Below are 20,683 nucleotides of genomic sequence, written 5' to 3'. Positions count from 1 at the left end.
TTAGACCTACATTATAGTTAAATAGTCTAATACACTTTTTAACAAACAGATTCACAGAATGGAATTTTTTTTAATGACCCAACTACAAGAAAATCACATAAAATTTTAAAATATGGTTTTGTTCAGACAGAAAATAATGAGAAAGATTTTTTTCCCATGAAAACACTAGTCAAAAGAAATTTTGAGGGGTGCCTGGGTGGTGCAGTTGGTTCAGCGTCCAATTTTTGGTTTCAGCTCAGGTCGTGATCTCAGGGTCATGAGACTGAACCCCATGTCATGCTCTGCACTCAGCAGATTCTGCTTAAGGTTCTTTCTCTCTCTTTCTGTCCCCTCCTCACTGCTCTCTCTCTCTCTCTCTTTCTCAAATAAATAAGGCTTAAAAAAAAAGAAAGAAAGCTTAAATGAGTCTTTGAACATCAGAACTGAAGTCTACTAGACTTTAGAAAAAGAGAATTACCAAGAATATTAGGGACAATATATAATGATAAAAAGGGTTGATTCACACACACACAAAAAAGCAAAGCATTCTTCTGACTATAATGGGTAGAACCAGCAGACATAAGATCTGCAAGAGTATATAGAAAGACTGAGTAACACCATTCACCAAGTGGCACTAATTAATGCTTGATGGTTATAGAACACTCTACACAAAAACAGCAGAATACACATTCTTTTTAAGCTCACATGGAACATTCACCAAGACAGATTATATAAAACACACTTTAACAAATTTAGAGAAATGGAAGTCATGCAAAGTACAAAGTAGGTTCTTTAACTGTAATGGAATCAGACCACAAATCAATAATATCAAAATAATAATATATCAAAACACTTGAAAATTAATCAACACACATTTAAATAATACAGATCAAAGAAGTCTCAAGTGAAATTGAAAAATATTTCTAATTGAATGAAAATACCTATATCAAAATTTGTGGAATGCAGCTAACGCAGTGCTTAGAAGGAACTCTATAGCATTAAATGTTTATATTTTGAAAAAAAAGAGTCTCAGATCAATAACTTAAGCTTCATCTTAAGAAGCTAGAAGAGTAACATAAACCAAAATCAAACAGAAAGAAAACAGAAAATAAAGAAAATAATAAAGCCAAAAGCTGATTGCAAAGACCAGCAAAATTTACATGTAGTAAGATTGACAAATTAAAAAAAAAAAAGATGCAAATTACAAAATCAGGAATGAGAGAAGGTATCACTACAGATCCCATAGATGTTAAATGGAAAACTATGAACAACTCTATGCGTATAACTTGAGTAACTCAGCTAAATTAGAGTAATTCCTCAAAAACCTCAAATTGCCACAACTCACCCAAGATTAAATAAATTACCTGAATAGAGCTATAACTATTAAAGAAATTGAATTAGTCTTTAAAAACCTTTGGAAAAAGAAATTCAGGCCCAGATGTTTTCACTAGTGAATTCTGCTGAACATTTAAAGAAAAAATTACACCAATTTCTATACCCTTCCAGAAAACAGAAGAAAGGGAAAGGCTACTCCACTCATTTTATGAAATCAAACATTACCCTGATACTAAGACCAGACAAAGATAGTATCAGAAAATCTATGGAACAGTATCTACTCATAACAATATACAAAACATCTTTATAAAAATATTAGCAAGTACATCACACTATGACCAAGTGGAGTTTGTCTTGAAATGCACAATGGCTGTTTCAATATTCTCAAATCAGTCAATGTAATTCACCATATTAAGAACCCGAAGAAGAAAAATAACATGATTCCATCAACTGATGCAGAAAAAGCACACACACACACAAACAAAAACAAAAACAAAAACAAAAAACAAAAAAAACTCTCATCAAGTTATGAAGGGAAAGGAATTCCCACAGTCTCAAAATAAGGGCATCTACAAAACATCTACAACTAGCATTACACTTAATGGCAAAACACTGGATATATTCCCCCGTAGGACCGGGGAAAAATCAAAGCTGTCCACTCTCACTGCTCCTATTCAATATCCTGCAGGAAGTGTTAGCCAGTGCAATATGGTTGCAGGATACAAAGATAACATAGCAAAATAATGTGTATTTCTACATACCACCACTGAACAATTGCAAACTTAACTTTTTAAGATGCCATTTATAGTAGCTCCAAAAAATTATAATAATTATGTATCAATCTAACAAAAATGTACAGAATCTATCTGTTGAAAATTACAAAACATTGATAAAAGAAGTTAAAGATTATCTAATAATGGAGAAACAATGTTCATGGATTGGAATTCATGTTCATGGATGCCAGTGCTCCCCCAAATTGGTCTGTATGTTTAACAAAATTCCAATCAAAATACAAGTAGGATTTTTTTGTAGATATAGACAAATTGATCCTAAAATTTATATGAAAAGGCAAAAACACTAGAGCAGCCAAAGTGATTTTGAAAAGAATACATTTGGAGGAATCACATTAGCTTAGTCTAATTTTAAGCCACAGAGGATTATTCTCAGATGTGAAACCTAATGGAATTTGTCTGATTGGATTTTGAAGGTAATTGGGGCTAGTAGAAGCTTTCTTCCTTCCATATTCTTCCCTTTGGAATGGGAATGCCTATAATTGTTATCCTATGGTTGTCCTATCAATATATTTTGGAGGCAGAATGCTTGCCTTCTAGTTTTACAGATCTGTAGGTGAAAAGGAATTTTCCCCCAGAATGGATCATATCCAGAATCTTACCCTATAGGGTTAAGACTTAAAAATATGGGGTGGGAGCATCTGAGTAGCTCAGTCAGTTGAGCATCTGACTCTTGACTGCTCTCAGGTCATGATCTCAGGGTCCTAGGATCAAGCCAGGCATGGGGCTCCCCACTGAGCAGGGAGTCTGTTTGTCTCCCTCTCCCTCTGCTCCTCTCCCCACTCATGCATCTCTCTCTCTCTAACAAATAAATAAACCTTTTCTAAAAATTAAAAAATAAATAAATCAAAATGTGGGATGAATGTATTTTGCATGTGGAATGGATGTGGATTTTTGAGGCTAAAGGGCAGATTGTGGTAGATTGAATAATGGCCCCCAAAGTATACCTGGAACCTGTGAATGTTATGTTGCATGGCAAAAAGGACTTTACAGATGCAATTAAGTTTAAGGATCTTGGGATGGGAAGTTATTCTATATTATCCAAGATGGCCCTAATTATAATGCCAAGTGTTCTTATAAAAAGGAGGCAGGTGGGGATTTGATTAGGGAAGAGGAAGTAGGAAATGGGACATTGGAAGCAAATGCTAGAGGGATATGAGGAAGGAGTCACAAGCCAAGAAATGCAGGCAGTCTCCATAAACTAGAAAATGTAAGGAAACAGATGATCCTCTAGAGCCTCCAGAAGGAACCAGCCTGGCCAAAACCTTGACTTTAGTCCAGTGAAACTAATTTCAGATTTTTGGCCTACAGAAAAGGAAGAGAAAAACATCTGCATTGTTTTTAAGCAACTTTTTTTTTTGGATAATTTATTATAGCAGCCATGGAAAATTAATATACACAGTTTCATTTCTCTTAGGTAGACACCTAGGAGTGGAATTGTTGGGTCATATGGAAACTCCATATTTAACATTTAGAGAAAACCCCTAAAATCTTGAAAATTAAAAACTTACCCAGGAAAGGCAGGGTCAAGAAAATGCAAACTCAAGATACAGACTGGGAGAAAATACTTACAAATCTAATAAGATAACCAGAACATATAATAACCTCTTATATTCAACAGTATAAAAGCAAAACAGCCCCATTTTAAAAATTAGGCCAAACACTGATACAACACCCCATGCTGGCAAAGACGTGGAGCAAGAGAAATTCTCATTCGTTGCTGGGTGGAAATGCAAAATGGTAGTCACTTTGGAAGATAGTTTGGTGGCTTCTTATAAAATTAAACATATTTCTGCCATACAATCCACCCTCCTTAATATTTACCAAGAGTTGAAAATGTATGTCTATATAAAAACCTGCACATTGATGTTCATAGAAGTTTTATTTATAATTGCCAAAAACTTGGAAGCAACCAAGATGTCCCTCAGTAGGTGAATGGATAAATAAATGGTGGTCCATCCAGACAATGGAATATTATTCAGCACTAAAAAGAAATGAGCTATCAAGGCATGAAAAGCCATATAAGAATGTAGAAAGCATACTACTAAGTGAAAGAGGCCAATCTGAAAAAGCTACATACTGTAGGATTCCAACTATGTAACACTCTGGAAAAGGCAAAACTATGGAGACAGGTCAAATATCCATGTTAGCCAGGGATCAACAGGGAAGAAGGTTGATCTGTGGAACCAATGTACCATGCTGGTGAGAGATGTCAGTAATGGGGGAATGCATGGGAACATATGGGAAATCTCTGTACCTACACTCACTTTTCTTATAAACCTAAAACTGCTTTAAAAAGTAAAGCCTATTTTTAAATATAGGCCAAACACTTCACCAAAAAGAAAAGAAAGATGATACATCAGCAGATGAAGAGATGTTCAGCATCATTAGTCATTAGGGAAATACATATTAAAACCACAGTGAGACACTCTAACACACCCACTCGAATGGCTAAAATCAAAATACTGACAATACCAAGTGCAAACTAGGATACAGAGCAACAGAAAGTCTCATACAGGGCTGGCAAGAATGACAAATGGTACAACCGTTCCGGAAAAACACTTTAGTGATTTCTTTTCAAGGTAAACATATGCTTACCCTCTAATCCAACAATCCTACTTCTTTCCTCTAGAGAGACTAGAAGAAACTTCTACACAAATGCTTAGATCAACTCTATTCATCATCTCTCCAAACTGGAAGCAACCTAAATGCCATTAAAGGAATGAATGGATAAATAGGGTCACCTGGGTAGCTCGGTCCAACTCTTGATGTCAGCTCGGGTCTTGTTTTTGTTTTTTCTTTAAAGATTTTATTTATTTATTCATGAGACACAGAGAGAGAGGCAGAGACACAGGCAGAGGGAGAAGCAGGCTCCATGCAGGGAGCCCAAAGTGGGACTCAATCCCAGGACTCCAGGATCACGCCCTGAGCCAAAGGCAGACGCTCAACCACAAGACACCCAGGTGCCCCTCAGCTTGGGTCTTGATCTCAGGGTCATGAGTTCAAGCCCCATGCTGGGCTCCATGCTGAGCATGAAGCCTACTTTAAAAAAATTTTTTTAAATTAAAAAAAATAAAGGAATGAATGATAAACTGGCAAATCCATAAAATGCCAAGCTATTCAGAAAAAGAAAGGAATGGTGATGTGGGTGGCTCAGTGGTTAAGCGTCTGCCTTTGGCTCAGGGCGTGAGCCTGGAGTCCTGGGATCCAGTCCCATTTCGGGCTCCCTGCATGGAGCCTGCTTCTCCCTCTGCCTGTGTCTCTGCCTCTTTCTCTGTGTCTCTCATGAATAAATAAATAAAATCTTTTTAAAAAAAGAGAGAAAGGACTGAAATATTGATACAATAACCTGAATGAATGAAGATAATTATATTGAATGAAAAGAGCCAGTCTCCAGTGGTTAGATCCTATATGATTCTATTCACAAGACATTCTGAAAATGACAAAACGATAGTCACAGAGGACAGCCCCGTGGTTGTCAGGGGCTAGGGGAACAGGAAAGATATGAGTGAATTTGGGGTATCTTGAAACCATTCTGTATCCTGATTCTGGTACTGGTGGCATGACTCAACATATGCGTTAAAATGTATAGAGCTGTGTTCACGGGCATACATGCCCATCAATTTTACTGTAGGTTAATTTAAAGAATAAGATTAAAGAACAAGATAGGCAGACAATTAAAATTACTTCCACATCTTTGTGGGCCCACATACTTTAAGCATTTTTCCTGTAATGGAAAATGGCCAGACGAAAGGCTAGGTAAATGCAGGTGGTTTTATGTACCAATCTCAAGGACATCAATTCAGAGCCCCACCACTGTGCCCAAATGCTTTGAGTTACTTAAATACTTTGATCAGAGGAGCCTTCAAGGATTAGGATTAACTATACTTTTTTGCCTTAGAAATTTTCCTTTCTTGCTTTTATCAGCACTTGTAAACCCTTCTAGACCTTACGCCCTCTTTACGGATACCCACTCCATGCTGCAAGTCACCACACTGCATTCTGACCTACTCATTCATTTGTCCTCCAACAAACGGGGTCATCCTCTCCCTCCCCAGCTCAGCCGCAGCACTTGGGCAACAAAGTCTCATCTAACAAGGCATTAAGGTCCAGGGAGGACACACTGTGGTGTGGTCTGAAAAGACCGACACACTGTGGAGAGAATGGGACAAACAGGTGTTTCCTACCTTTGAAAAATATCTAATTCTTAGATCATGTAGTTTGGCATGGCTGGGGAAACTGAGGATACGACTTCTACAAATATCACAAAGGGATTTCTGTTCTTAGAAGGTATAATTTGAATACAAAACCAAGCAATGTGTCTATCAAAACATTTCTCTCAGGGAAGCCACGTGTGATAGATAGCAGGGAAAGCACCGAGCTGAGAACCCACCGATCTAGCGGAGTTCTGGCTCTTGCTCTACCATCTTGCATCCAGCTGTACAACTAGAAGTCAGCCATCCTTCTGTTTCCCCTTTTTCTATTTCTTCCTCCTCTACACACGAGGAAGGGTCCAAAATGCCAGCATCCTTCAAATTAGGCACAATTCCTGAATGATACTCAATAAAATGCTTGTGTATCTGGTCAAATAAAAAGTAATTTAAGTAAAACATGTATACCTTGTAAACTGTAAAGAGCTATGCAAGTTTAGAATATTATTACAATCTTAAAGTTCTTGAAAAGATACCCACTGTATCAAATCAATGGTGGTGCTTTGCTCCGCCTCCCCTAGATATGTAGTCATTGCTTCAAAATGTTAGGTTCTTCATCCTTGTTCTGGGCATAGATTTATACTCGGTATCACTTAAGGGCAATGCTTACCAATAGATTTAACCAAGGAATCTGAGACTCATTCCTAATGGTTTAACGGCATTTTGAGACTTTTGCCTGAAAAGAATCACCAACAGTGGGTGGTGCCCATAATTAGAACGCTGAAAGTGGGAGAAGCCAGGAGGACGCAGCCTGTGGATGCCCAGGTGTATTCGGAAATGCATGCAGTAATTAAGGTCTGATAATCTCCAAAAGAGATCATTATGGTGTTTGCGACTTGGTCAAGAGGGCCTTACTTCACACGCTTGACAATATCCTGCCAGCTGATAAGGGCCAGTGTGAGTAGAGGCTTCTGGCTTTCAGGGTGAGTCCTAGCCACTGCAGCTCTTAGGGCTCCATCAGGGCATGGGGCTCTGTCTGTAAGTTACGTAATTTTTCTGTGCTGTCTTCCCCTTTTGTTCAGTCTGTGCCAAGAGCCAAATAAAAGAATCCATATGTGATTACAGCTATAAAACCGAAAGGAAAATATTAGACAAAAATTTAACATTTTGGGGTTTCTAAGTTTGTTTTACCTTTAATGCTAGGCAGACAGTTTACACAAATCATTTTGCTGCAAAGTAAAGAGTAATGAGTTAAATGTGTTCCCTGTCACCATCAATCATGTACGTTTGCCTTTGATTGACCAAACATATAAGACACATAAAATGACTTTCTAATCATGTTAGGGGGAGGGAGGGAGGGAAAAGGGGAGAAAATGGGGAGGGGAAGCATAAGCCTTTTTTATTTTATTCAGAAATTCCATTGACATTTTCTGGCAATCTTCTAACATGCTGTATGGGCTTCTCTTTGCTAATAATGTTTGCCTTGAGAATTTGTAAAGGTCTAAGAACTCTTTAATTCAATGTTCTAGAAATTACCAGGGCCAGAGGGGAACGAAATCCCTGTTAATAGTTCATGGATTAATTCTCTCTTCATTTGAAATCATTTTTGGGGAAGTCTGCTCAGCTTTCAGGTGGGTGTTAGTCATCTCGAGCAGATTGGATGGCATTGGGGGAGGCAGGCTGGGCCGCCGATCTGATGAAATTCACGGAGGAAAAAAGAGGATGCACGATGATGTCGACCCAAATGGGATACTGAGGTTTAGCAAATTCATTTCAATGCATGGGTGTTTATTTTGATTTGTGAATTTAAGCCACACACTGACTGGATTTGCTGGCAGTCGAAATGGTTTATAACCAAACGTAACCAGCCTCCACGCGTCCTCGCCAAGCTCTGTAGTTCGTTTCCACGTGGAGTCCTAGCCCTTTAATTTGGCAAGGGAACTATACACAGTAGCCACGGAAGAAGTTTTCAGCATCAAAATCACCCCAGATTGTAATTGCGGTCCTGGCCCTACCCAGCTGTCTCTGTAATAAAGGCTAGCCAGGCGAGGCTGAGACCAGTTTATTCATTTATTTGTTCAACAGGCATTTATTGAGTACCTATTGTGCATCATCAAGGGCTGCTCCAGGCACTAGGGATTCAGCAAGTAGCCCCAGGCTCCACGGTGTTTACACTGTCTTAGAGAAAGGAGGCAATAAATGAAGCCACGGAGGAAAACAAAGCCAGGAACACTGGGAAGGGATAGACACAGGGGGCTGTGGAGGGAAGGGTGGGATAAATCCTGAAAATGTCATTCTGATGTGTTTAGGTATGGAAACGTTACCCACCCCATGAAGCCAAGGAGAACCTTTAAATCCCTGCTGGAGAATGTGTTGAAGTGGGACATCTCCTCCCTCTAGGGACCCTCAGAAGCCCCTGAGGGAAGGAAAGCCCCAGAGAAGTGTAGGAGCTTAGTCACTTCCTTCTTGATTCTCCTGCATTTGCCAGGAAAACTGTTGAAGGGCAAAGCATCTCTTTCTCAGAGATATGCTACATTAGACTGGAGAACTCAACATCGTGGAGACGTCAGTTCTCCCCAAGACAGCCCTGGAACAGACCCACACATACACTGATATTTAAATCAATGGGCTCCTGGGGTACTGATAATGTATGGCTTCTCAGTCTAGGTCCTCAAGACATGGGAGTTCTGAGTCTGTGAATAAGTAATAAGTTGCCCATTTATTAGAGACACATTTTTATGTTTGTATATTATACTTCAATTAAAAATTTGTTTTTAAGCCTTTCTTAAAAATGCAATCCTAGTGTTTTAGAGAAAGGTCTCACTGAGAAATTAACACTAAGCAAAGACATGGAGGGTCTGATAGAGGGAAGCCAGGAAGCTACTAGGGGAAGAGTGTTTCGGCCAGAGGAACAGCAAGTGCATAACCCCACAGACTAGCCAAAGATGGTGTGGCTGAGGGCAAGGAGCAGGAGAGCACTTATGAGATGAGGCCAGTGAGGATTGCTTAGGACCTATAGAACTTTGTAAGAACTTTATTTTGGTGAGATAGGATGCCATGGAAAGATTTATACAGAAGGGTGATAGGATCTGGTTCATGCTTGTGAAGGATTGTTCTGGATGCTTTACTGAGGACAGACTGGAGTGAGGGAGGGATAAAAGCAGAGCAAGGAGGCCAGTTAGGAGACTGGTGTAATGCTTGAGGAGACAGATGAGGTTGGTTTGGATCAGACAGGAAGGAGTACTCAGATCCTGGCCATATTTGGAAAGTCAAACTGAGAGGATTTCCTGCTGGATTGAACATAGTGTGTGAGAAAAAGAAAGAAGCTAGGGATAGTTCCAAATAGTTCAGTTTGAGCAATGGGAAGAATGGCATCTCCATTAGTACAAGGGAAGGACCAGGCTTCCTGACAAAGAACGGGAATTCAATTCCGGGTATGCCAGGCCTCAGATGAGATGAGACACTCTGATAGAGATGCTGAGTGGCAGTTAGATGATATTGGGTTCGGGGAGAGGTTCTGAATGGAGATACAAATTTGGGGATCCTCTATACATCTAGGACTTATGAGAATAAACAAGATTATAGGAAGTGAGTATATTTGTATTGGGACCTGCTCTCCGCTGGTAAACATATCTGCAGAAGTCCACTGTCATGACACAATTTGTGACTAGGATGACATCACCCATGAGTGTGGAATAAGCAACAGCCTGCCTCTCACTATCTAACTTACTCTATGTAGATTGACCCCAACCTTATCAGTTGCAGCTCTAGACCCCTTTCAGAGGTCACCCACCTCCCTCCCACTCCACACAGGGCTGGGTCCTATTTCTAGTATGTCTCCCTCACCTGGATGAACACCTCAGGTCTGCAGAGCTTATACCCATCAGCCAGTAAGAACTGTTTATATTCTCCTAGGCTCCTACCAAAGCCAATTAGCTGCACCCCCTGAATACACCAGTGAATTATGTCACTTCCTTCTGGAAAGCCTGGATCATATTTCCCTACCCTGACTCATCCCAGGCTAGGTTCACATGCATTAATGCAGTGATTTCTGCCCTTATAGAGCTGGCCAGAGAGAAAGGCCAATAAGACACAGAGAATGGATGTGCCCACCCATCCCAGTAATAACAGAAGCTTCCTGAAGCTTCTGAGTGCCTCCTAGCCATGAGGATGACAGTGTGATTAGCACCCTCTCTGGAATACAGTAGGTGCCCAGGGAGTCTCTATCAAAGCAACCATGTCTATAAACTACAGAAAGCTAAGATGCTAGCACTAGCTAAGGTTCCCCCTTACGATTTATCATATTTCCTCTTTTTAAAAAAGACTTTATTTATTTGAGAGCCAGCCAGAGAGAGAGAGAGAGAGAGAGAGAATGGGTGAGAGGTAGGGGCAGAGGGAAAGGGACAAGCAGACTCTCTGCTGAGCAGGAAGCCCAACGTGGGTCTCGCTCTCGGGACCCTAGGATCATGACCTGAGCTGAAGGCAGACACTTAACCGCCTCAGCCACCCAGGCACCTCTACCATATTTCCTCCTGGTATACTCAAAGACCTAGAACCAGTTTGCTTGGTTTGAAACATGCATTTGTCAATTCTAGGTGTTTTGTCCTCATTCAGGCTGCTGAACTTCTCATAACCCACAGTGTCTGCCACTGGAAAGTGGGTAATAATAGTCAGTGGTGGGTATGGCCACTGTGAGAATTACATGACCGATGTCTATAAAGCACTTAACACAGGGCTTGGCACAGTTAGAATCGCAGATAGTTCAGCTGTTAGTAGAGTCTTGATTTGTATTTCCAGCTCCTAAACCATAATTTTTTTAGACATGCATATAAAAAACACATAGATGCACATAAACATAAACCCAAAATAGAAGTATTAAAACGATTCCCTTGCCTACAAGTTGTGCTAGGATTATGTATTGTTGAAAGTTTATCTTAATGTGGTAATATCAATAACGAACAAATGGTTTTCATGTCCAGCAAAGTCCACTTCAGCCAAGATACACTCTGAATAACACGGACCTGATTTTCCTATGGCTTCCTCACTCAGAAATAGAAAAGGTGACAGAGGAGGCCATGTTGTGATCAATATTAAGTAACATTTCACCCACAAGAAATAATTACAGAGTACATGCCACGCTCCAGGATGTGTGTGTATTTATGTATGAGTGTGTGCTTCGTAGCTTAGCAGGGTTAAAATAGTTGGCAATTCTGAGTATAATTTAAATCTGCTAAATTTTGAAGTCTCAGTACAGACTAAAATGAAATGTTAAGAGTTAATCACTCTCTAAATTATACACAACACCCCCACACACAATTTATCATGTCCAAGGACAGCTAATCCTAGTAAGAATAATAGCACAATTCACCAAGATGGCAGGTCAAGCCCCAACTTGAAACCACATATGCTGAAGAGAAACTTAAGTATTACATGCTAAAACTCTCAAACCAAAAAAAAAAAAAAAAATCAATGGATCTTAGAATACATCCAAAGGAGGAAGCCAAGTGGAGGGTAAGTGTGGCCACTTATTCAGGGACTCAGCTACGAGGCAATAGCAGATAGGCTAAATAAGTTTATTGTCTCGGTCTTTACAGGAGGCCTCAGGAAGATTCTCACTTGACCCTCACAGGCAGGTGGCAGGAGATCAGAGAGTGTAAATAAACAGGATGCTCCAGACCTGGTCGAAGATGTAGATATAGACAAGCCACAGGAACCAGGATGATCACCTTATCTTCTTAGAGGAATTTGGGGCAAAAACTGGATACTCGCTGCAGAAAATGCTTAGCCTGCCATTAGCAATAGGCTTCTGGGTCCAAGGACCCGAGGGGCCAACCTGTGCCTCTTTCATGAAGTCATTGGCTATCAGGTTAGCATGGATCTGTTACACAAATCCCAGCACACCAGAAACTGCAGAGGGCATGCCTTAAAGGTTGAGCAGACCAAATTCAATACAAATAGCCAAGAAAAAGTCTTTAACAGTAGTTAGCACACTTGAATTCATTACCCCCAAAGGCGTTGGCTAAAAATATAGATTCTCGAAATATTAAGACCAATTCGGAGATGATACATCCAACATGGGAGCAAGGCTTTCAGAGGGCAATGAAGGCCTATGGTAAGGGACTTTGAAAATGATATCGCTCAGGGGATAAACAGGTGCTCCCCATATTTTCCTGGTATCCCTGGTCTGGGTCTCTTTTGTAACCCCTGCATACCAGTAGCCCCTCGCTCTTGCTGAGCTTTGAAATCCTCACTTTCAGTCTTGGCTTTTGGTCTCATGGCCACTAAAGGCCTGGTGGGCAGCCACCGTGCTACTTCCGCCTGTGATATATTATCGCAGTGTCAGTCCTCCTTTCTTCTCTGCTCAGCAGAGACAGAGTACAGTGTATTCTGCAGAGCCAAGAAACAGACACTGTACCTGCCCAGGGCAAAGGAGAGGCTGAGCTCACACTCCACCTCTTGCTTCCAGAAATGCTAAGTGTCCTCAAGGGATGAAATCTACCAAAGCCCCATCTCACCTCCCTCCATCCTCGAGGCCTGCCTGTTCCTGTGGAAGTGCTGGTGAATTCTCTGCTGGAGGAAAATGGGGGATACTGGGGAAGGAAGCAATTTTTGTAAACAGTCATCCATTTCTAGATTCCTTTTTCCATCTGCCCCTGCAATACACACCAAATAAAAATAAGTGAAGGCTCTGTGACTTCTGGAATGGGAGATAATACACAAAACAGGTCAAGGAGAACATCATCATGGTGTTTATTGTGACCCAAAAGAGACAAGGATCAGGGATTTGGAGGGTAAGTGCACAATGATGACACTACAGAATGAGAGGCACACGCTTCAGGCTGTCCTTATTTTAAATGAAAAAAAAAAAATATTTGAAGGGAAATCTTGCTATTTCCAGGTCATGCACCTTAGCAAATTCCAACACAAAGACCACCTGAATGTCAGGAGGCCATGTTCAGAGAGCTACCTCCAAACACGGAGGAGCTGGCCCCAGGGCAGAAATAACATGGTAATACAACCCTAGGAGGGAAATGTGCTTTCAGTTACACCAGGGCCCAGCCCAGTCTCTTCCACAGGCTCTTCCTAAATAGGAACTTGGCAGTGGGATTAGTTGGGCTGGAGGGGACGTCCTTGGCTCCAGAGGTGAGGCCCTCCAGGGTCTTGAAGAAAGTTGGACAGAAGTTCTTTATCCCTGCTGGTAATAACACTGAGGAATCAGCGTCACATCCATTTTATTAATTTTCTTGACAGGCAGCTCTAGTTTCCATGCAGGCACCACAAAATCAAAACATACGCATGTCAAGTGCCCCATGTGCGGTAGGGCCCTGCCAAGACCGTGTTACATCAACATAAGGAAGCAGAGCCCAGGTCTCAGACCTTGTGCCTGGGCCTGTGGGTCATTCCCTGCTGGAGGAAACCACCAGAGCTTGGTTGAATGAGCCAGAGGAGCTTTCTTGGTGACAGTCCTTTATCCCAGGATCTGGGTTCCTTGTGTTGAACACAAGAGCCATGGGAGACACAAGACTACATCTGGCTTTGGGGCATGTCTCTAAGTCCAGCCACACAGAGCCCCCTGCCAACTCCATTTTGCCTGCATTCAGTTTCATCCAGGCAGGAGAATAGCAGCCTGGATTAAAGAAACCATTTAAAACAAAAACAAAAACAAACAAACAAACAAACAAAAAACCCCACAACGTCCTTATTTGTGGGCTGGGTCTGAGCCTGGAGTTCTGTGGAGTTGGGGTCTTTGGGTACATAGTGAGTTGAAGGAATTTTTTGACCAAGCCACCCTTTGCTAAAGTGATTGAAGGGTCTCCAAAACAATTTGTTCTTTTACATAAACGATTATTATCCATGAATTGCATAAGTAATGTAAATTAGGTGGGTTCAGAGGGTAAGGACCTAAAGAAGAGCAGAGCCCTGCTCTAACCACACGGCTGTGGGTGCCCAGGGTGAGCACTCACATGGAACCAGCCCATCACCTGTAACCTTACTCTTCTCACTCATCCTTCCCACGGCCTCCAGGGCCATTGCCTCGACTCCCCCAAACAACTGACCAACCACTGGTGCCACACACAGCAGTAATGGCAGCAAAAGGCTGGAGGTCTCACACTTTCAATTGCAGAGCTTCTAGCCCGCCTTGTGAGACCTCCAGGTAACTCACAAATTTCCCACCTCTATCACTACTAATGCAGGAAGGGGAATGGAAGCCTAGATCCTGAGCTAATGGCCACCAATGCCAGGTCAGAAAGGCCCAAACTGGGCAGGTTTTACTGTCCTGATCTGCCTCCTTGACAGTCTAGGCTAAGAACAATCTAAGGATGGGGACTGGTATTATCATTATCCTGCACTCCAAAAGCCCTCTCAGTAGGAGCCTGGACTCTCAACCCAATGTCCTGGAAATGGGCCTGGCCTGGTCTGGAAAATGTGCTGACCCAGCCTGTGAGGACAGAGTTGGGTCCTTCATTGCCTGGGTTGGACCAGCAGGCAGGGGCCACTTTGGAGACTTTGGGGTGGCTGCCCAGTCAGCTCTGTGGGGTGAGCCGGCTGACGAGGAGATGAGCAGAGCCAGACTGCCCATCTCACGGCGTACAGGGCGCCGCTGCTGAGGGTTCGGTCCCTCGTTTCACTCTCCATTCAAATAACCATGGCATGTCAGCCCTGCTGGCCTCCTTGATTGTGCAGAAATAAATAAATGAATTATGTTGTTGGGGTTTGGGCTTCAGCACAAACACATGGTCTGCATTTATCCGCACAGTGAGAGGTCCACCAGCCACTTGATGTAAAAGAGCAAAATGATAATTCTTTTCTTTAGGCACTCTGGTGCCATATGGAATGCATATAAATCATATTTTTGTTTTAACAGCGGAGGCTTTGTTGATAGATAAACATGTGGTTTATCTAAAAAAAAGAGAGGATTGTGCTTTGAACAATCATTTAATGGCCGTGGATGTGCCAAATAAAAATAAAAACATAATTTTGAAAGAAGTTGGCCTTGTGCCCAAATCTGTAACAAGGAATCTCTCCTTAACCAAAGTGGTTAAAGCCCGTCGATCTGTTTTGAGTTTAAGCTGTGCTCTCTACTCAACCCCACGACAAACTGAATCTGGGGCTAATGTGCTCTAATAGGACAAGACGTTACCTTTATGAATGACCTCATGGAGAAGAGGTTGGCGAGCATGGTGGAGAGGCCTTGAGCCAGGCAACTCTGAGCTATGAACCCCAGCTTCAGCTCCGCGAGGCAGATTGCATCATCCCCCTCTTTCCAATTCCAGCTTGGGATGTTTAGCAGATGGGCCTGTGGAAGCAAAAGTGAGGTATGAGACCTTACGTTGCTAAATGTTCAATTGTTGCAAATCTCCTCTGGGAAATGCAGCATGGCCCGACTACTCAGAGGCATTCAGACTCATCCTTTCTTTCCCTCACCCAAGCCTGGTGTTTGGTGTTTTATTTGACTCCCCTATTCAGTACACTTCAGTCTTCAACATTCGCTCTGGAACACCGCTTCTGTGCCTCCCAAACCCAGGTTCTCCCCTCAGCCCACACATCGGCCCACGCTCTTGGGATGTCTGGATAGGTCGCTCATAAATTGGCTTCTCAAACAGACCCAGAGTGTCAGATGCCTGCGTGTTTTAGAATTCTCTTTTCTCTGCCTCCCCAATATTCCAGGCCAGTGGCTCCCAAGCCTAAGTGGGCATCGGAATCACCCAGAGAGTTGACACACATACTGCTGGCCCTTCCTCCAGAGTTTCTGATCTAGTAGGGTTCGGGGTGAGGCTGGAGAATCCCCATTGCTAATAATTTTGAGGTGCTGCTGAGCTGCTGATCTGAGGAGCACATCTGAGAAGCACTGATCTAAATCATCAGGCAAATCACAGTGTAGACATGTTACAATCTCTTGCAGATGGACTGACCCTATTCAATAGTTAGGTTCCACCTCCAGATAAGGACCCAGACATATGCTCATCCGATTACTTTTAAGTGGCCTGAAGCAAAGAGCCAGAGATCATACATCGGATGAAGGAATCAAGATTCAAAAACTACTCCAGGGTTGGAAAAATGGGCAGAAAACCAGCCAGGAAAGATTTTAAAGGCCTTAATGTCAAGCACAGCATTTAGGTTGAAAAAAAAAATCAATTGTATAAATTCAAAATGAGAAGACCTAACTTGGCAACAGAGCTGAGGAGAAAGGAAAAAAGAAAAAAGAAAAACCTTAACTGTGTGGCTAACTCAAACCTCAGAAAGAGGCCAACCATGTGACAGATTACAGAGAAAGCCAATGCTTGCTTGTTAGAAATGGTCTCCAGATCAAGGGAAAATGAATGTTTCATTCTGTTGTGAACTGGTCAGGCTAGTTCCAGAGTACTTGATCCAGTTGTAACAGTCAGATTTAAAGAGGAAAACTGATCAATTGAATCACTTCCAGAAAGAAAAAAAAAAAATGACAAGCACAAGGAGAGGTGGGGCTTCTGAAAAACATCTTTTGGGAAACAGGTAAGAGAGCCAGCAGTGTTTGGCCTCCAGAAGGACCACACCCTCACGGAGACAGGCTGGTTTACCTCTGAATACCTCAGGTGCTGTTGTGATGAAGAGAGATGGGCTTGTCTCGCTTTGTTCCAGGGGCCAGAATTAGGACTGACTCGTGTACATTACAAGAAAGTAGTTTTTTGGCTTGTTTCATAAAGGAACTTTCTAAGGATGTAATTTGTCTAATAAATGGAGAAAGCTACCTCCAAAAATGCAAGGTCTTTGTCCCAAAAACTCAGTAAGTGTTTTTCCAAGTCATAATAGAAAGACCTCTTGCTTTGCGTTTGAGGTTGAAGCGGTAAGCCCTGCCAAGGCCCCGCTGATGCCAAGGCTTTATGGCTCTGAAATTACTATTTCTCTCCACGTACCAGCAAACAGCAGGAGCACCCAGAATGCTTCCCTTCACTGTCAGGACAATACAACTACAGTGGTGCTACTAGAAAAGTAGAAGACACCATCATGGAAACGAAGAGCAAGTCCAATGGCTCCTTGCTCTGCTTTCGGAAATAACCACTCCTGCAAAGTCCTATGACAGTCTCACAAGTCCTAATCCAGCAGTGGTGACTCCTGGGAGAGAAGACTGTATCCTCTCTAATGATAACATGGTTAAAAAAAGTCTGGGGTGAGGGCACCTGGGTGGCTCAGTAGTTGAATATCTGCATTCAGCTCAGGTAGTGATCCTGGGGTCCAGGGATTGAGTCTCACATCAGGCTTCCTGCAGGGAGCCTGCTTCTCCCTCTGCTTGTGTCTCTGCCCCCCTCTCTCTGTGTGTGTCTCTCATGAATAAATAAATAAAATCTTAAAAAAAAAAAAGTCTGGTGTGTGGGCCACAGTGGATGGTAATTTCTCTCAAGTTGGGTATCAGAGACCTTCTCACATCACGGTCTTGATTCTAGCAAATAGTCTTGCCCTTTACCCTGTTTCTCTGCCTACTCTTCAGCAGCTTGCAAAGGCCACCTTCCCTCTTTACTGATACCAGAGGGAAGATACCAGTCTCGGGAGAAATTCTCATTTGCATTCATATCATCTGGGAAGAATAAGGAGAAAGGAAATCTAAGTGATGAGCAAATAAATCATTGAGTGTGAAAGGAGATTTGAAGGCCACATAACCCCTGTGGCATTTTCAAACAAACAAATAAAGCCTTTTCCAGAGTGTTCCATATCCCCATGTGCCATATTTTTGAAGGTATGAAGTCCAGACCCTTGGGCTTTGGGTCCCCTATGTCCCCATCTGGTTTGAGTTCCTTAGACATACTTTACAGTGATTACATGGGAAACTCAAGTTTGTTTCATTTCTCAGGCTTCCATATGGCCTCTTTTTATTGGCCATCATATCTTTCCCAACTGTGGGGCAGGGAGCAGGGAGGGATGTACCAAAGGCTAGGAGGAACATCTGTGTGTGCAAAATTTCACCAGGAACCCGAATCCTCTGTCCTTCATTTGAGGGACATTTGGGCCCGAAGAAAACGCCAGTATTTCTGCCCAGGAGTCTAGAGGCAAATCCTCTCTGGAGAATGAGGCGTGATAAAGCTGGTGTAGCAGGACCAGGGTCTCCCTCTGATCTGCCACAGGATCACTCCCCATCCCAAGAAGGAATGTGAAAATAGGCTCTCCTGGGAAACCAGGAGAGATCAACTCCAGTCCCAGTTCCAGCTCTCCCCTCTACACACAACGTTGAGGAAGCCACCATAATGAATAAAAGTCATTTCAGAGAAAACACTTTAACACAACTGCCCAAGTGTGTAAGGGGTTTTAGTGAGAAAGCTCAAAGAACTTGCTCCTCTATTGGGCCTTTGGGACTTGGCTTCCAGGTCCCAGACAAAGAACTCTTGTTCTAGAATCTGTTCGGAAAAAAAAAAAAAAAAACATTAATAGCTAAGTCATTAGAAGTGAAACTGAAAGAACAGGCAACTGTTCTTTCCTTGAAAAGCTTCAAGACATTTGCACTCAAATCAAAAATGCCCCATACCATCTTCTTCCTGTGTTCAGAGATGGCTGGGCTGAGTGTTTCTCTCCATGAATTCAGATCTACTTTACAGAACATCAGTCCTACTATATAAGGCCTGCTGTGAGGAACCACAGTTTGGTTCAGTGGGGTGTGGCTCTATTTAAAGAGAAGGTGACGGCAGTTCTGTCCTTAGCACTGCCTGCCAAGTGACCATGAGTTGTACACACCAGAGCTGCTCTGTCTGAGACAGCGTAGACTCCCAGTCTGAAGTCACACTGGGATGCTAGCATGCACAGATGGTCAAATGAGGACTAAATGTGATAATGGATGTCAAGCTCTTTAAAACCCATAAAATATGACACAAATGTCTGAGATTACTACAATGACAAACTTAGGACCAGTTTCACACAGAGAGAAAGTAGGCAGCTTGCCTACATCCCTCTAGGCCCTGGAATACCAGGATCATTAGAGCACAGGGAATTGCAATTCTTTATATTTTAAGTCCAGTATCCAATTATGTAATTAACCATCTTGTAGTTGCAGTACTTTGTACTGTAGTACATTGACTGTAACATAACTTTACACACACATACCAGGGTCTTTGAAGAAAGCAAGTGTTAATGCGTGGAGCTCTCTGGGCATTTAGTCATGGTGAAGAGGAAGTACAGAGAGAGGAAGAAAAATAATATTGTAAGCAATGGGAAGAAAAACATATTTAAGGGAGGGTGGGAGCATCTCATGAAATAGCACAATTATAAAGCAGGGTGGCAAGTGTTCATTTGCAATTCCATGAGGAATGAGATGACAAGACCAGTGGACGTTTTGCTCTCTCGATAGAAGAGAGAAATGAAATGGTAGAGAAAAATGTCTTGGGCCAAAGTCACTCCATCGCTTGTACCCTTACTAATCTTATAGGAGCAAAGTCTCACACATAATATTGCCTGACCCTGAAACCCCCCTGAAATTGGGGTGGTTCTACATAAATATGTTTTCAGTAAATTATCATGGATCAGTTGATTTCTTCATCGTTGTTCCTGAATAAGTACCATGAAAAGGTTTATAAAAGACATTTGGCTGGCTATGGTCATGTGAGCACTGACCAGGTTCCATCTGGATCCTAGGTCCATGGAGCTACTTCAGAGTCTGACAGGAATCACAGCTGAAACCCTCCTGAATTTCTTGAAGATGTGGTATCGGTACTCATTGGAATGAGAAAAAAAGGAACTGACAACCTCTTCTAAACATACAACATTCATTTTCCTATTCAATCTAAATTCAGCCAAAAAACCTAAACAACAGCGTAAAGCACTCCCACACTAAATGAAATTTCAAATCATAAATGAAAGAAGAGTTTATTGCCTTAGGAGCTGTCACCAGCCACAGCCTTGATGTGTAAAATTTACCTCCATCTACAGAGGCTGCTGTCAAAAAACTCCAGTCCGATGCTTCTGAGTACCCCAAATCCTCACTTTATCTCTTCAGGGTCCTTGGGTTTTCCAGAGATGAACAGGACAATGAGACCTTGGGTGCCCACCACCAAGCCCACTGGCTGGAGTGCAACACGTTCTGCAGTGGAACCACCTGCCGAGGGCTGGGCAGTGGGCAGCAGACCCAAGTGGTAAGGCCAGTCACCGACAGCAGGCTCCACTCAACAGCAGCCTCTGATGGGCCTCCACGCAGCAAAATGGGGCAGCACTTGCCAGCAATTAAGAAATAATGGCATGGCACTGGTGCATTTGGCAGAACAGGGTCTTCTCTGGGTCACCTGACTGCCTATTTCGTTGGGAATATGGCCTATAAGATGGGACACACACTCACTCACAACCCAGCAGGGAGTTATTGTGTTCAGACAGGACACCTGGTTCCAGGTACTGAGCAGCCTCTGGTCTCTGAGCCTCATTATGGGGAATAACCAGTTCCATATCAAACAGAGAAAGGTGCCACCTTCCCTC

At 42.4% G+C, this 20,683-nt stretch overlaps 1 protein-coding gene across 1 annotated transcript in view; it reads right to left on the bottom strand.

Moving 5' to 3' along the window:
• The window catches only part of KCNMA1 (potassium calcium-activated channel subfamily M alpha 1), a 709,595-nt gene that overhangs the window by 173,654 nt on the left and 515,258 nt on the right, over nucleotides 1-20,683 (bottom strand). The window contains 1 exon segment of the mRNA XM_055325743.1: nucleotides 15,399-15,554. Within this exon segment, the coding sequence (XP_055181718.1) occupies nucleotides 15,399-15,554 (156 nt within the window).

The sequence above is a fragment of the Nyctereutes procyonoides genome, unplaced genomic scaffold, assembly GCF_905146905.1.
Source record: "Nyctereutes procyonoides isolate TBG_1078 unplaced genomic scaffold, NYPRO_anot_genome, whole genome shotgun sequence".
NCBI lineage: Eukaryota > Metazoa > Chordata > Mammalia > Carnivora > Canidae > Nyctereutes > Nyctereutes procyonoides.
This window is presented reverse-complemented; position numbering and strand designations above follow the sequence as displayed.